The 17,062-nt window shown below is 42.6% G+C and overlaps 1 protein-coding gene across 1 annotated transcript in view; it reads left to right on the forward strand.

Moving 5' to 3' along the window:
- Positions 1-709: 709 nt before the first annotated feature.
- The window catches only part of BEND7 (BEN domain containing 7), a 54,655-nt gene continuing 38,302 nt past the window's right edge, over positions 710-17,062 (forward strand). The window contains exons 1-3 of the mRNA XM_023530330.1: positions 710-1,010; positions 4,043-4,165; positions 7,576-7,841. Coding sequence (XP_023386098.1) covers positions 719-1,010; positions 4,043-4,165; positions 7,576-7,841 — 681 coding nt within the window. The 5' untranslated portion in view covers positions 710-718. The remainder of the gene's footprint in view (positions 1,011-4,042; positions 4,166-7,575; positions 7,842-17,062) is intronic.

Genomic DNA, 17,062 nt, shown 5'->3' on the forward strand with positions numbered 1-17,062 from the left:
ACATCACTGGGTCGAGTCACAGTTCCAGGGGTGTCTTCCCTGTGAGTTGGCCTGAGAAAGACAAGACCCTTCTCCTTTGCCTCTATGCTCTCTGCTCCTACACTGTCACCTCGGAGGGCGATGTCCCCACGGACTATCACACTGGAGCGAACCCTCTGTTAACAGTGCTGCTGCTGTGCCAACAGCTGGTCCTCAAGGGGCTGTACATCCCAGCCAGCACCACACATCCGTCGCGGTACCTGCACCAGACAGCTGACGGGTGCGCGGCCCCACCCCCTGGCCATCACGAGTGGCCGCGGCAGCCCCAGGCAGAAGACTTCAGCCCGTAGTCCCATCCCCAATGCTCTGCCTCAGCCTGTTGCCCCATGACTCCCTCCCCCAGAAAGCGCTTTCAAGGAGGGAATTTAACGTTTGTCCTCGATGAAACCCACAAAGGAAACGCCTTTTATCATAAGGGAATTGGCCAGGAAGAGATTAAACTGAGATGCACCAGGAATGTGACTGGTTTCGTCAGACCGCGGCCAGTGTCCTTGCCTTTCATTTCTGTGGCTTACTGAAACATCTAGAAGCCTGCATCTGGAATCAGTAATCTTTGCCATTTCCTGAAGGGGCGGGTGGGAGTCGGGGTTTGGCTTTGTTTTGGTAGTAGATTGTTTTTTTTCGTTTGCTAACTTACAGCAATGTATCTTTGGCCCTGTTCCCATTAGGAGGCGAAAGCATGGAAATTAAAAAACAGATTACGGGAATGAGAAGATTATTGAATGACAGCGCCGGGAGGATATATCAGCGCGTCGGCAAGGAAGGAGAAAAACTAAAAGAAGAACCCCAGGATTTGGACCCCATGTGGCCTCAGCGTTTGAACTCCTCTGCTGAGGCCCCGCAGAGCCTCCCCGCTTCCTCCCGGGGCGCCTGGAGCGAGTTCCCACCCCAGAGCGGGCAGTTCGCAGGGCAGACTGGCCCCCGCTCCAGAACCTTCCAGAGCCAGCCCCACACCGCTGGGAGCTCCAACGGTAAGGCTGCCAGGAGACATCCGGAATGCTCTCACGGTTTGGGGGGGGTGGGCGTGCCCCAGCGTGCTTCGTGCCTGGTCAGCGTGCGCACTACAGTCAGCCCTCGCCCAACGTCATCGCTAGGTAGGCTCTTGGGAACAGCGACTTTAAGGAAATGACATGTAACAAAGCCAAATTTACCTGCGGCTAACTGATAGAAGCAAGAGTTAAATTCCTACAGCCTATTTCTGGTCTCAAAAGCATCACCAAACTTCTAAATAAAGACCCCACACACTTCTAGGGACCACCCCCCCCACCCCGACAGGACGCCCTTTCATCACAGGGCCATTCAACACATCCCACACTCACTGAGACCGAGACAGGTAGACACGTGGGTGAACCTCCCGAGTTCCCCCTTGGGACGCGGGAGGAACCTGAGCACCAGAGAGAAGCCGCGCAGACGTGGGGAGAATGGACCAACCCCACACAGACAGTGGCCCCGGCTGAGAACCGATTTTTTTTTTTCTCATCAACATTATTATAAGAAAATGACATTATTTGAGGACCTGCAGTACAGTAAACCCTCCCTTAATCACCTGCCTTAGCTGAGTTATTTTAAAAGACAGACAAGCACAGAGGAAAAAGTTGCACACTATAAAAAACAGAATTGAGATGCAAGAAAGATTGCGGATTCGATGGTAGAAGTGATGATTTCTTAGAGATTTTAGCCCTGTAAGAAGTTAAAGCTATCATTTGCGGATATGCAGGTACTGTTGTCACAAAAACTGACATTAGGGCAGAAAGGGCTCCCCTTGGTCATTAAAAGAAGCTTGCTGGTCACATGGTGGATTAACACATCCTCTCGCTTATGCCTTTGCTTTTCTTCATTATCAGAAGAGTCTGTGGTTCAAGGGAAGACCGATAACCTAGCAGCCTGGTACCTTCTCTTCAAGCTCACACTCCAGCTCCCGACCCAGATGGTCCATATTTTATAACTTGCTTCATTAGGGTTCACATTTATTCCTTTTAAATTCCCTTAATTTAAGTTTCTAGTTGTTCAGAAAAAAAAAAAATCAAATGGCAAACAATATTTTTTTCAAAGCTCATGATAAAAATTGATGATTTTTTCCGATCAAGTTAATTTCCATCCAGTGACATTGGATGTTACTTGTTCTATAAATTATGTATAGATGTGCAGATCTATAGTTCTCACAAAGAGAACAAGAAAAAAGTAAGAATGCCTTTTCAGTTTCCTTGAAAAGTGAAAGATTTTTTCCCATTCATTATCCTTCAAGATAAAGAGAACTGTTTTGATTTTTTTTTTAAACACAATTTGCAGTAACCAGTTCAGAGGCATGAAAAGCCATCCTGAGACACTGCTGATGAGACAGCGAGGGACCCCAAGAGATGTACCGGTGTCTTCTCTTGCTCTCAATATTACATAAGCCAATATCAAATTCACAAGCTGGCATGCTTCCAGGTTACAGAGAGATGGCTCTTGAAAGACTCCTCCATAAAAATAAAAAGTCAGTTCTCTTTCAAATTAGAAAATGATTTATAACAAGCTGAAAAGGATTGGTTTTGTCCTCTAAAAATGATAAGATAGGATTTAGAATAGTGACACGGAATATTCTACAAGGCCCTGTTGGTTCTACAGCCATGGAAGAAACGAGAGGAGAAATAAGGTCCCCCGAGGTGTAGGTGGAGTTAGTAAACCCACATCAGTAAGCTCTGGGCGAACAGTTCTTTTCCATTACATAATAGGGAAGGTGCACGTCCTTTGAAAAACGTTACGTTAAAAGCTACCAATGTAAATTCCCTCCTATTCATTTGACAATAGGTCTTTCAGTGTTTGTTTTCATGTTTTCGGTAGAAATTCATTATCTGTAACAGTGACTACTTTGGTATTTCATTGCAGCAATTTGCAGTTTTAAAGTTATAACATCTACGTTTGCTACAATTTTGAATGTGAGTAATTGTGCCACTCCAAACATTAGGGTATCTTTAAGTATTCCATGGCTTTGCTATGGTGAGTTTTTCTATAGTATCCACAAATAATGCATATCATTTAAGTTACCTGTAATGTGTAATAAAAGATGCGATTGGGCCAAAACCTCGGAACTTGCCTCCTCTGCCCGTGAAAACCCTCAGTGATGGCAGCGTGTCATACAGCACGCCTTACGGTAGTGGGGCCCTCTACCTATGCCGGAGGGACGCCACTGAAAGAGGGGTTCTCTGAACATCCCATTGTTCCAAGGACAGCAGGAGGGTGTTGGTTTACTTATAAGGGAAGCAGACTAGGATAGTTTTTTCTTTTTAAGGAAAAGATATTAGATGAAAATAGTGAAAAAGAGACTAAAACGAGGGAACTGTAAGAAATCGGGAATGGAAAAAAGATGTAGAGAAATCATGAGTTTGTTCAGTTGGAGAAAAGCCAGTACACCAACACCCTCCGATCCGTCAAGTTCAAATGTATCCTCCCATATCCTGCTCCCCCATCTTCCTCACCCCGAACACACCAGACCCAGAGCGTGTCCTGAGAGTTTTAATGTGTTGACAGTTCTCAATTTTTGAAATGATATGCTTAATACTAAAATTATTCTTTAACAGTTAGACACATTTTAATTCTTACTACAGACTCATAACTCATGCTGCTACCAGGTTTTTTGGTCAGGCTGTTCTTGGAGCTAGGTTTTTGTGCAAAACAGTGTGAGTGTGTTTCTAGTGAATTTTTATGGTATTGTTATCTGAGATGAACTGGAGTGACAATGGGGAGACCTGCTGTGACAGTGCATTGTGTGCAGCCATTCATGCAGGCTCCACTGCCCCCTGAAACAGCACGCACCTTGTGACATAGAAGCCTGGATAATTAGATAAAGTCAGACCCCAAGATTTAAGTTGTGAAAATTACTGGGTGCATTTTCCCGAGGCACAGTTTCGTAATAACTGCACAGGCTTCAAAATCCTATCAAGATGCCGACCACCCCCCACCCCCGCCTTTGTCATTTTGTTGTTGTTGTTTGGAGTGTGTCATTCTTTTCTTTCACGCTTAGGAGAACTTCCAGTGGTGAATTCATCAGCTGGATCAAACTGCTGTACTTGTAACTGCCAGTCAACGTTGCAGGCCATCCTCCAAGAACTCAAGACCATGCGGAAATTAATGCAAATTCAAGCAGGTACAAAGATCAGGCCTCGGATCGAGTCCTCCGATTTTCAGTACATATCTGCCATCTTCAGTAGGGATGTTTATTGTGGTTTTATTATTTAGTTCTTCCCTCCTTGCTAGCTTGCTGCAATTTTTCAAGTATCCGTTTTCTCAGCTTGTTCTCCAACCCATTTTTCCTTTAGCAAATCTAACAAATTTTTTATTGTTAATGATACGACTCCTATACTTACGAAGACGTGCTCCATCTACTTCACCCTGTGACTCCTAGTACCTCACGAATGTCAGTCTGTTAAATTTCGAAGCCAGTGTCACTGCCCTAATGTGAATCGACAAAGAGGTTCAGATGAGGAAAGAAAGTGAGGCTGCCTCGTTTTACCTCCCGAGGTGCTCAGTGTGGGGGCCGCCTGCATCCTGACAACCCCTACTCCTGCATGAGTCCCTTTGGGGCTTGGCGTGACACTGGGAAGCCACACATTTTTGTAGATGTGGCAGAGTCTTCTGGGAAGCACAGGTGCCCTGGTGACGAGCACGGGCTGACAAGATATGGCTCTCAGGCTCTGCTGGTGGCTTTTCTCCCTAACATTCAGGAACATAGATGCTCGAAGACACCTCAAGTTTTGTCTTCTCTGTTTATACAACGCCTTTTTTGCCCTCACTCCTGTTAGACAAGTTGAAGAACAGAAAAGCAGTGAATTTGCAGTTTGGGGTCAGAGTTTGTTGTTTCCTCTTTATAGCTGTGTGACTTCTCTGAGTCTCAGATTTCTCCTCTGTCCCTGGAGTGTTAATATCTAACTCTCAGGGTTGTTTCCAAAAGAGAACGAGGTAGCAAATGTAAACAAACTCTGTAGAGCACGATACAAGCATGAGTTATTTCGTTAGCATTGTTATAAAACCCACAGAACATTTCATAGCAGACTGGATGTCTAGATCTTCTGGAGTCTAGCAGCTCTGTTTTCTAATCTTCACAATGAAGGGGGGAGCAGAACTTTTTTGTCACAGGCACAGAAAATCCTCAGTTGTTTTATTAGTAAGCCTTCTTTCTTGTCAGGAGAAGCTACTCCTTGACCTTAGCTTAAAGCAGGAAAGAGCACAGTCATGTATGACTGGCAGTCCCGTCCCTTCATCGTAAAGGTTTTCACAAAAGTCCTCATTCAGAAACTGTACTTGGTGCCACTCAGTGAACTCTAGTAAAATTTTAATATTCAACGATATGGTTTTGATATAAAAAGTTTTATACTTAGACATATCAGTCACCCGAGATTACACGAAAATAAGATGAACAAAAGGCTCTCTGAAAAGCAGCATCTAATTTTATGTGCTGGATTTGGTTTGATCTCACAGAAGAAAAAAATAAGCATTTTGGTCAGGCCAGTAAGTATTTAACTCGCCTCGTTCCACCACAAGAATCTGTTTTTATTAACCAGGCAAAGGTTAACATCTCCTAAATAAGGAGCTCAGAAAGAAAGGTTACTTCATTGTGTACAGATTCTTTTCTCAGAGGAAGAATTTGTTAGCAACTAAGAAAATGTGCATAGGAAATCGTAATGATTTATTTTGTTACTTAAGCTTCTTACTACTGAAATGGCAAGCTACAAACTGTAACCACTTAAATCCTTGACTGAAGCTATTGTAGAATCTATTAAGTAAATGCCACTTTGTCGCCTTGTTTTCTTTTCTGAACCTTTGCAGATTAGGGCAGGACATGAGTCCAAAGGCATAGAAGAGCAGAAAGGATCAACTCAATAAATTACTCTTTTTTAATTTTCTTAAACTTAAGAATTTGTGTCATGTGGCTAGATTTACTTAAGGTTTATTGCCTGTAGGACTTGGATTTAAATTATACTTAGGACGTTTCACCTTGATTTAAGGAGAAGACAAGGAGTAAGATCTGGATACAAGAAACTACAGCTCTGTCTAAACTTGCCACAGGACAAGAAAACTCAGGTAGTCCCTGTGTTCTTGAAACCAAAATCATTTTTGCTTGTGACTGAGACCAGCGAGGCCTGAGAGGCGTGTGTTCTGGCCTGTCTGGATTATTGCTTCAGCCATCCACTTGGCTTCGGGGATGCAAACCTAGCCTTGGGTGAAAATCCCGAGAGAACAGAGGAAAGTTCCCAGTCTGGTTTGCACATCAGAATCACTTGGGGAGCTTTAGAAAGATCTCGATGCCCGGGCACCACCTCTGGAAATTTCGATTCAGTTCGTCTGGAGTGAGGCAGAGGCACTGACGTTTTCCAAGCTGCACGGTGATTCTAACGTGTGGCCAGGGGCAAGAAACCAGCGAGCTTGATGGATTACTGCAGGGGAGATTAAAAACTTTTCAGTTTATATGCAGTGCAAGTAGTTTGTTTCTAACACTCAGTTATAAATTTCTTTCCTGCCTGCAGATGAAACTATCAAGTTCAAAGTACAAATATTCTTTATTTGCAAACTGATAGGAAATGATCCATATTCATGTGCATTTAAAAATCTTCAGTTTTCATTAGATGTAGGTATATTTCTGTAAAAAGGCAGGTATAGCCTGTGGTCACAGTTAGCCAGCCATATTAATACATGAAGATTTAAAATGGCTAACAACTTCTCAGAGTGCACCTGTGAAAACTATAATTACCATCTTTGTTTCCTTAAGTATATTTGCAAAATTAGGACTTAGTTCTTGCTCAGTGCTGTTCATCTTTTGAACTCAGACTGTTTCAGGATTTTGCCCATTTGCTTGACTTGTACAGAACTCTATTGTTCCCGTTTTTCCGCCACATAAAACTGAGGTCTGGAGGAGCAGCCTTGTCTGAACGAGCAGTGCGGTGCTGTGGAGATAGCACACGTGTGGACAGGACAGGCTTGCGAGGAAGGGGCTGCTGGACCTGGCAAGTGACTGGCAGGCTTTGCCCACACGCTTACTGGTACTTGCTCACTAGCTGCTCCACACAGATTCATTTTGATCGGTCTTGCCCGAATGATCGCCCTTGTTCGGTCTTCGTCAGTTTTAGTGCTAGCAACTCACCAGTTTAACCCAAATGACAATTGGAATATTCCCGAGATTGGCGTACCAGAAAGCATGGACATCGACACCTCAGTCATTTCTATGAAAATGTCACGTGACTGGCAGAATCATGCCCAGGTGTTTTCTTATACCTCCTCCTCCTATTCTTCCGTCGAAGCAGCAGCAGCACCGTCTGCTTATTCACCAGCATCTGGGCCAGAGTTCTCTCCTGGGTGTTTTTCTGCCCCGAGACCCGTAAATGCTCCAGAGCCTGCACTCGGTAACCTTTGGGCCCGGCGTGCTTTATTTTATTCGGTGTACTTCGCCCTCGAGGGAGCCCCACTGCAGTCTCAGCTTGCAGAGCACATAGGTGGACGGGTGATACGTTTTCCTAAGTTAGACACAAGTGCCTGTACCATATTTTTGTTTATTGTTCACAGTTGGAACCCAAAACAGACAACAACCCCCAATTTCCCTTATATGCTCCCAGCGAACTGCTGTCTCCCGCAAGAGAAATAAAAAGAAAAAAGTGCCCCCAAAGACCGTTGAACCTCTTACTGTGAAACAGAAGCCCGGGGTGTCAGAGACCGAGAGGAAGTCGGCAGTGGCCTCCGAGCAGCCGGCCCTCCAGGCAGCCGAGTGCACCGCCCCGGGGGAGAACCGCGGCCTCGGATTCGGCATTGTTCTCGAATCACCCTCCTCAGATGTAAGTCGATGTTTTCTGTGTAACTGTCAGGAATTTTATAGTATCACTACACTTTCCCCTTAACTCGTGCTGCCCAGGCAAACTGGAAAAACTTGCAGAATACCTGTGTTCCAAGAGGAAAGGAAGACGATGAATAATCTCCTTGCCTAGAATTTTCTCTTCTGAAAATCTCATGCCTCAATTTTTTTAAACACGTTTCCATTCTGTATCTTTGAAAGAAGATGGAGTAAATAATCTGCTCACTGATGTCTTTAACATTTTTAATTTTGAAGTGGCCGTTTTCAATTTCCTTGGCGTAGAGAGCTAAAAGAACATAATTAAATCCTTTGTAGATAGGCATAAATGAACCGAACCTTACAGATAAGGTCACACCTTTCTCGAAACACAAACTAATAATAAAAAAGGAGCCATAGTGCTAATTCTGTTTTATAGATGCAAGCTACACTGCTAATTAGGCTGCGGTGCCATGCCATTTACTCGTGTAATGATAGGTTAACGCTCTGCAAAGGTTTTTCTATTTTAATATCATAGCGAGAATGTTGCTGCGGTCCAAGATGTTGGATGACAGCTACGACATCCATCTGACTTGCCATTCGATATTCAATAACCATCAACTAATTTTTTATTCGTGTGCGTATGTGCAGTCGCATCCTCTCTTTACAGTATCTTTATCTAAAAGTACGCCGATGCTGTGAACCCCAACTTGTTGGGAGTTCTTAAAATAAACCAGAATGGGTGATCTATTATTATCAGATTGCATAGGATGAGAACCCTGCTGAGAACTCCCACGGGCTTATATGAGATTGGAGTTTGGCCCTACCTTTTAAACTTTAAATAAGAAATAAATCCCTTTTTTAAAAAAGTGTTCCCTTTCAAACTGCAGAAAGACAGTTTCCTCTGCTGTATCCACATTGGATCTTTAATAAAGGGAGGTGACAAAAATAGTCATCTTATGACTTTTTTAGACTAGAAGATCATTTGAACTTTTATCCAATCCTTGGTGTCAAAGGTTTTTCTTTTTTGCTTTTTTTTTTTTTTTTAATGAAGACATGCTATAATTTTTAAAAAGTTCTTCTAGACTAAAAACTTTAAAAAAATCATTAATGGCACTGTTCTCCCTTGGACCAGTCAGCCCCTTTGGTCAGCCCTTACTCAGGCCCCGGGTTCAAAACCCACGTATTTGGAAACAGGTAAATTATTCCACAACACAAAGTGCAGCCAACCTTCAGCAGTTCTAGTAATACTTTTGTATTTTTCTTGGCATTCTTTTCTGATAGTTATTGACGTATCAGGCCAAATCATTTCAGTCGTATAAACTATTTTGTAAATGGGGCGATCTGATGCTAATAACCAAACTTTCTTCTTTTTTAATTTTTAAGCTCCAAATGTACTTCAAAAATAAATTGAGGAATATTTGGTAAAGGCCCTATATACATTGGTGAAATAGAATTTTTCTTATCTTTACCAATGTCACTATTATAATTTTATTTAGATACCACATAAAAATAATTTGCCTTTTATTCATTTTTATTTTTGCTAACAAGAGCTATTAAATTTAATAAAGCACATTCAGAATTGTCCATGAAAACTGAGTTAGGTGTTTGTTACCTTGATGGAAGAATAGCAGACTTCTAAAGAAAAGCGAAATAGTATGTATGGATATTATCTTTACACCATCCAGCTGACATACCATTTGATTCATCTAGTCAACAGAAACTAACTGCACCTAGAGGACCATGCAGTGAGTCCTGTCACTAGATAAAGGAGTTTTGTCCACAGACCGTTCACTGGCGTTCACGAGGCGGGCCTGTGCAGGCCCCGGGAAGGGAGACTAATTTCCTTAGGTGATAGGACTTTCGATGCTAAGGCATTCAAATTTGGCTGGTTTCTACTCTTATTATTTTTTAGGCAGAAGCCCTTTAAAATTTGGTGGAAGTCCAGAGGAGAAAACAGAAAATATTTAATAATATTTAATAAACTTTTCTATAAAATATCGTTGGATATATACAAGGGGATGGGATTCGTATATTTAAAGATGGACCCTGAAAATTAGGTCCAAAGTCGTAGGATAGAGCAAGTGGTCCAGGGGGCTAGAACAGCTGGTAGCAGACGATGATGTAAAGGTAGGACAGGGCCAGATCCCGAAAGCCCTGTTATTGCCATGCCAAGACCCTTGGCCTTCATCTCTGGGCACTAGGAGGCTGTTGCAAGTTTCAAGTGGAGGACTAATCAGACCTGTGCTTTAGAACGCAAACTAGAACAGCGTTGCAGATGATAGATGAGACAAAGAGACTAGGCGGATGATAGTCAGCCACGCAAGAGATCAGGAGGGCCTGTGCGTGAGTAATGAGCCTAAAGAGAAAGAAAGGAGAGACGTTTAGGAGGCACCCACACAGAGGACGTGGTGACTCAGTGGAAAGTAACCCCAAATTCCTATCTTGGAAAACTAGCTTGGTTACTGGGTGGTACTGACTTCTTTAACTGAGGCAAGAATAGAAAGAGCAGAAGCAGCCTTCAGCTCTGGATGGGAAGTAAAAGTAAGTTTAGAATGTTCATTAGACATTTGGAGCACGGAGCACAGGAGAAAGGTGAGAGTTACAAGCAATGAAAAAATGACACCTAAAACCTATGCTTTGTTGCTTTTTTAAATGTAAAAAAAAATACCGTAAATTTTTTAAAAATTCACAATGTATAAAGTTATCTTTTTTTACGCTGTGACCTTTGGAGTCACCCAAATACAAATTTGTATAACTATGCATAAACACAAACGGAAGGGCCCACGTGGGGTTATGGATTGTTGCAGGAAGACCTCCGATAATGATTATCTGTGCTCAAAGGCGGGAAAACAGTGAGCTCTAATCAAAACCAGCTACAGTGTCAGTGCCTCAGAGTATCATAAACTAAATGATATAGAGTATGTGGAAAAATCCTATTGCAGCGTCTGGCACATAAAAGGTACTCAATAAATGTTATTTAATCTGCAAATGATGAAGTATCTTCATTTGCATTAAGCGCAATATACAGAATAAACTTATGAAACTTTGGGTCTAGGACTTGGCTTTAATTAGAACTCTCTCCTCAACTTAACTCCCATTTTCTCATTCTTGTTACTCCTCTCTGCACCGCCAGCCCCTCCCCCAAGGCAGCAGTATAATTTCAACAGTCCTCCTTTGTAGAACTTTCTGTACTGGTTTGTAGTTATTTACATGATTTCCCCTCTCTCCTCTCCAGCTTCTCAAGGGCAGGGACTGTATGATAACAGTAATATTTGTGTGCTATCCTTTGCTACATAATTTATCACACATTTCATCCTTACTCTTTGAGGCATGATGAGTATCCTCATTTTATAGATGAGGAAACGATGGCATAAAGGCGGCCTGCTCGAGTTCACACAGCCAGGTCCGCAGTGAGCCTTATCCTTGAGTGAAGGACTCGGGCACCTGTCCTAGCACAGTTCTTAACCGTGCCCAACACCCAGTAACTATTCATGAGGCAATTATTACACGAAGGGGAATGGAAAGGTTAGACTATGGCCATGTTTGCTCTTTGCTTGGAAGTTCCTGCAGAGGAGAACCTGATGGCTTAAGGGGGCAGGCTCAAGGCCAGGCCACCTAGGCTAGAAGCTCGGCTGCGTGCCCCTGAGCCAGCGTGCCCACCCTCGCCTCCCGCCGTGTCCTGTCCATAGAATGGGGACAGCGGTGGTGCTGACCTCACAGAGTGGGCGCCGAAAGAGTTAAATGGAGTAACCTATGTGAAGCACTTTGACTAATACCTGCTATGTTAATAACAGTTCTTTTTTAAACCTTAGCGGTCCTAGCTAAGTACCTTTATAGGGATAAATGTAAAAATTTAAGTAAACTTACGTGTATATATAACTGAACAGATACCATTTTAAAAATAGAGTGGCCAGAAACATTTCTCTTTTGGGGCAGGATTATTTGACCCATTTTAAATTAGTACATTAAATAAAACTGAAACCTAAGTTACACAGAAGAAAGGACAAAACCCAAAACCATATTTCAGATTTAAATACAATATTTAATTCTTTCTTCATTGGGTTCACAACCCAGTACTCTACTAATACTCAGGGAAGACAGGAATTTTTTTACAGTTACTGTTTTTTCCTACTTAGTTGGATATATTGGTTTGTGTTTTTCAGGGCAGATATATACATGGCTTAGGTTTGCTTCATTGTTGTGGCTTCTCGTTTGGCATGTTTTTTGGCTTTGGTGAAACACTAAGATCAGTTTTTTAAAGTGTTTTTTTACAGGGTAAAAAATGTTTTTCTATTTATTGTAATGTTTATGAATATTTTCTAGTGATCCTAGATACACAAAAAGTTATCAGAAAATAAATCTATGGACCTCCATCAACTTAAGATACTTCCGTTAATACTTAATTTATGGCATTCTTCAAGTAAATAATTTAAAATGTATTGGTGCTTTCAACATAAATAGCTTCTGAAGTCAGAATCTGTTTTCCTAACTTCTTCTTAACCCAATAAATAAAGTAACCCACTGGGAACTCGTAGAGCAAATTAGTCAAGCAAGTTATTTTTAAATTTATTCATTGGAGCATTGCAATCAAGGCAGAATATACTTATCAGTGTGAGTTCTAGCACAGACTGCCTGGGTTCAGATCCTTGCTGGATGACCTTCGAAAGTAATCTAATCTCCCAAAACCTTAGTTTTTATATCTGCAAATTGGGGATAATGATAGTCACTTCGTAGGTTGAGAATTAAGTTTAAAACTCCCATGTAATGTGTGTTCGTCTAGGGCCTGGAATATAGTAAATAGAAAATAGTGTTAATTATAGCATCATTTCCCAGATGTACTGAAATGAATGAAAAGTCCTTGCCCTTCAAGGACCATATGAGGGAACACATAAACAGTGGTTACATTGTCATAGGACCTAAGCTCTAGCATCAGCTGGGCCTGAGAGCAGGACCTCCCCCCTGCCTGGACGGCCAGGCCCTCAGAGCTGGACACTTGGAGGCGTAATTTCCATGAGTTATCGTAGAAGAAGTATCTTGCAGTTGTTAAAATCTTATATATTAAACATTTGGGCTCAGACACCTTTAGCATAAATCCAGCCGCAGTTCTAGAGCCATGAATTTGCCACCTGAGGAAGGAAAAAATTTCAGATATCTCTGAAAGACTTTGGAGGGTCTCGTTGTGTAAGGGCGTGAGTAAACTTCCAAGGCGCCCAGCTGTATTGTCCTTGCTAGCGTTAAATTCTTAGTTCCACCAAAATTTTGTCAAAAAATCTGTAAAGGATTGGCTCTTTAATGACTTCTTGTAATTTTATCCCATTCGAAATTAAATAGAAGCTAGCATATAGACCGCGCATACTTTTTGACAGAACTTTTGCAGATAACGCACCTTCCAGGATTAATCCCGACATAGGAGCCCGCCGCAGAGCCTCTGCCCCATCGCCACTGTGGTTCTCAGCTCTGCTGTGTCCCATGTCACACCTGTTTTGAGCTGTTAACAGCTGTGGGGACTGGACCCACTAGAGCAAGCCTGCCTCCCAACCTAGTATGTTCTCGAGGGCACCCCGCCCATTGGCCATGATCTTGGAATAACATTTAATACATAGTCACAGCAGTTCTTGCTCAGTTCACCTGGAGTGGACCTGAGTTATAGGAAACAATTTGTCTTTCCCAGACAGAAGCAGATCACATTTGTGAGCAAAATAAAATCAGTTATGAGGGGGTTTTGTGTTTTTAAAATTCTCTTAAAAACTAAATTTCATTTTCCTAAAACATATCTAATATACTGCTAAATACGTACTAAATGAGAATAGAGGTCAATGTATATTGCAAACAGAAATACTAAATTCGCAGGCTTTTGACATTCTCATAAATTCTGTTACATGTTTTCGTTCCAAAATCAGTTAGTCTTATTCAACAAAATCCTAACTCTTTATCTGAAGTTTTCTTACAGCTTTCAATCTTAAACCAGTCTGAAACTTGACTAGCTAGCCAGTCAAGTATACAGACTCTGTTGTATAATTTATTAATTTACAATTGCAGATCTGGAGCTAGCGTCCAGTATGGATATCCATGCACTTTTCACTCTTTTAACCTATGTAGAACCACATGTCTTACTAAAACTCGGTATCGACAATACCTTATGTAAAATAGCCTGTATCAGAAATGTCCCCTCTGTGATTAAGTTGTCTGATCTCTTTCAAACTGTTTTGCATATTTTCCTTTAGATTATACAGGGGAGTCACATGATATGTTCATAGGAACTTAAGAGAGAAAATCTTCTAATCTACCTGGTTAGGGGACCTCCCCCTGAAGCTCGGTCTTGACCCCAACTACAGTTGACCTACGAACAACGCAGCAGGTGGGAGTCACTGACCTCTGTGCAGTTGAAAGTCCGTGTACAATTTTTGATTCCCCAAAACTTAACTACCGATATCCCTCAGCATCTGCCAGGTATTGGTCCCAGGACCCCCTATGGATACAAAAATCCGCCGGCGCGCAAGTCCCCTGTTTGAAATGGCGTAGACCTGTGCACACAGTCAGCCCCCTGCACCTGCGGACTCCTGGCCAAGATCTGAGACCAGCACAGGTGTTTACTGGAAAAACCCACTTGTAAGTGGAGCCGCACGGTTCAGACCCCACTGTTCCAGGGCCAGCTGTACTTCTGAGCGAAGGGAGCCCACACCGCAGGAAGGGAGACAGGCCAGGGCCCAGCGACCATGTGCAGGCTCCGCCTTAACTCCACCCAGCGTGAGGTGAGAAGCCCTGCATGAGGAGGATGCAGCATGTGCAGCCTAAAATAGGCAAGGCACGCATGAAAGTCCAAATTCATAGAGGGAATTCAGGCTCGTAGCTCTTACGATGACTGTAAGTGTTGTACATTCTGCCCCATACTTTAGACGTCATCATTTAAAGATCCTCAGTATCTGATGGAATTTATTGACTATATTATTACTTCAGTAATCAATAAAATCTGTAATTAGCGCACTAGCTATCTGTTTTCGCGCAAGTATCAAATAGTGACTGTCAAAGGCAATCGAGTTTTTAAAATGCTATTCATTTGGAATAGAGGTGGTTTCTATCAGAGCCATTGTCAGGAAGCAGAGAGATCTCATTCAAACTAGAGACAGTAAACAAAAAGAGACTCGGTGATACAATTAAAGAGGTTTAACCTGTTTTTAAATATATGTACAAGGTTGTAGATCGTTACATGGTGATAATCCACATGGTTATATTTATAAAATGGAGTAAGTAAAAAGATTTCCTAATGAAAATTTGAGATTAACCTGTTATGTTTTCTTTATATCTCAGAAAGTAAAGCTGCCCTCTCTTTTTTGTAAGGAACTGGTTTGCTTTATGGCACCTTGTAGATATAATGTTAGTGCCCGTCCACTATAGCTAAGAAATCTGCCTAAGAAGACCTGAAGAGCGGAAGGGGGACAGAGATTAGTCACCTTTGCTCTTGCCGCTGCTGGCTGCTGCCTCAACTGATGAAACTGACTCCCTTGTAAGGGGTGTATAACCCGGCCAGTCTGTGTTCCATGATCCAGAAAGAATGCTTCAAAATAATGTTTTTCTGGCACTAGAAAGTGGAGCAGGAAGCACCGACAGCTTCTGCTTCAGGATAGCATCTCAGGAGTCGAGATTCTATTACAATTCCGCAGTGAGTCTCAGCTCCACAGAAACCCCAGAAACCTCTGGATATTTCGTTTTAGGAGTCACAGCAGATGTCGGAAACAGCAACTGCATCTCTGTCTCTTAGATCCTACCTCGGGGCCCTGATGAAATGCTGCCCTACCCCTCCTGGACCTTCGCCCCTCACCAACCACATGCACCCTACAGCTCTGCACCTCTGCCGTAGCATTTATCACTTCCGCTTTGTGTGGTTGGTGTTTATGTACATGTTCCATCTACTGAGCCTGACTTTAAACTCCTTACGCATAGAGGGTGCTTAATAAATACGCTTTGCAAGTCCCTGTCCTTTGGGAACTCAGCTCCTTGAGTCAGCACAGGTCCTGTTACAGGACTGGGGTACTGAACCACTGCACGCAGACTTTCAAACCCACTCCCTCATTTACACAGGGACAAAAGATCTCTAAATCAATACTAGTCATCTCGAATGAGTTCCTACATCACGTTTTGTATATTCTGACAAATATCTATTGGGCACTAACTGGGCATTTGGCACCCTGAATACAAAGTAGTGCACATGCTGACGAGAAATACAACCAACTGACTGAACAAATACAGTGTGAAAAGGGCCATAAATGTAGCTCATATAAAATACTATGAGTGTGTGAGGAAGGCGTGGCTAGTTTTGCCTGGTGGCTAATTCAGGTCAGGGGCCCAGGTCCTATGAGACGAGTCCGAGGGGAGGTTCTGGGAGTCTCTGGTCAGGTGGCCGAGCGTTGAGCACCTGTGTGATGATGTCAGAACCCAGCAGAGACATGTGAATGAGACAGGCCGGTGTCTTTCCCTTTCCTCTCTTGCACATTTAAAAAGCTTCTCTACCTCCCTAGACTCCCAAGTAGCTGTGAGTAGCTGTGAGTAGCTGCTTCCGTAGACAGCGACTCTTTTTCATGGCTTTCACGTAATACAGAAGCACTTAGCAAAAATCTGTGATCAGTTCATTTAGAAGAAAAGGTCTAAATGCAGATATAAGATGTGCAAAATAAAATCTGGTAATGAATAAAAAACTTCATCTTAGATTATGATGGTAAAATCCTTTCAATCCTAATATTTCTGCGTTGACTCATTCAGCAAATGCGCAGCGAGTGTCCGGTGTATGCCAGCTTCTGTTCTGAGAGCTGTGGGGACAGCCCCTGGCTTGCACCAGCCTCCTCTGCCGACCTTTACCAGCAGCGAGATGCAAAAGCCAGGGACGATCTGGCAGCATTGTTTTCATAGTGATATTTACCAAGCATTCAAAGACCACAAGCTGAATGGCACAGTGAAGCGGAGAAATGAGATGACTTTCTGGACCATCCAGTCGAGAATTCCGCCGGGGAGGGACAGTGTCCAGACTCCTCCCCACACCATCTGAATAATTTAAGGCCTTCTCCGAGCCACTTCACTCTGAGCATAGTGTGCTAGGCATTCTGAGAAGCAACAGGACAAACAAAATAATAATTCCTATTCTCTTCAGAAGAAAAACTAATCCCGAGTCCTCATATTTCTCATATGATTTCAAAAATCTAAAGTAATGCCAGGTTTGCAGAGTGATAAATA

The sequence above is a fragment of the Pteropus vampyrus genome, unplaced genomic scaffold (assembly GCF_000151845.1).
Source record: "Pteropus vampyrus isolate Shadow unplaced genomic scaffold, Pvam_2.0 Scaffold49, whole genome shotgun sequence".
NCBI lineage: Eukaryota > Metazoa > Chordata > Mammalia > Chiroptera > Pteropodidae > Pteropus > Pteropus vampyrus.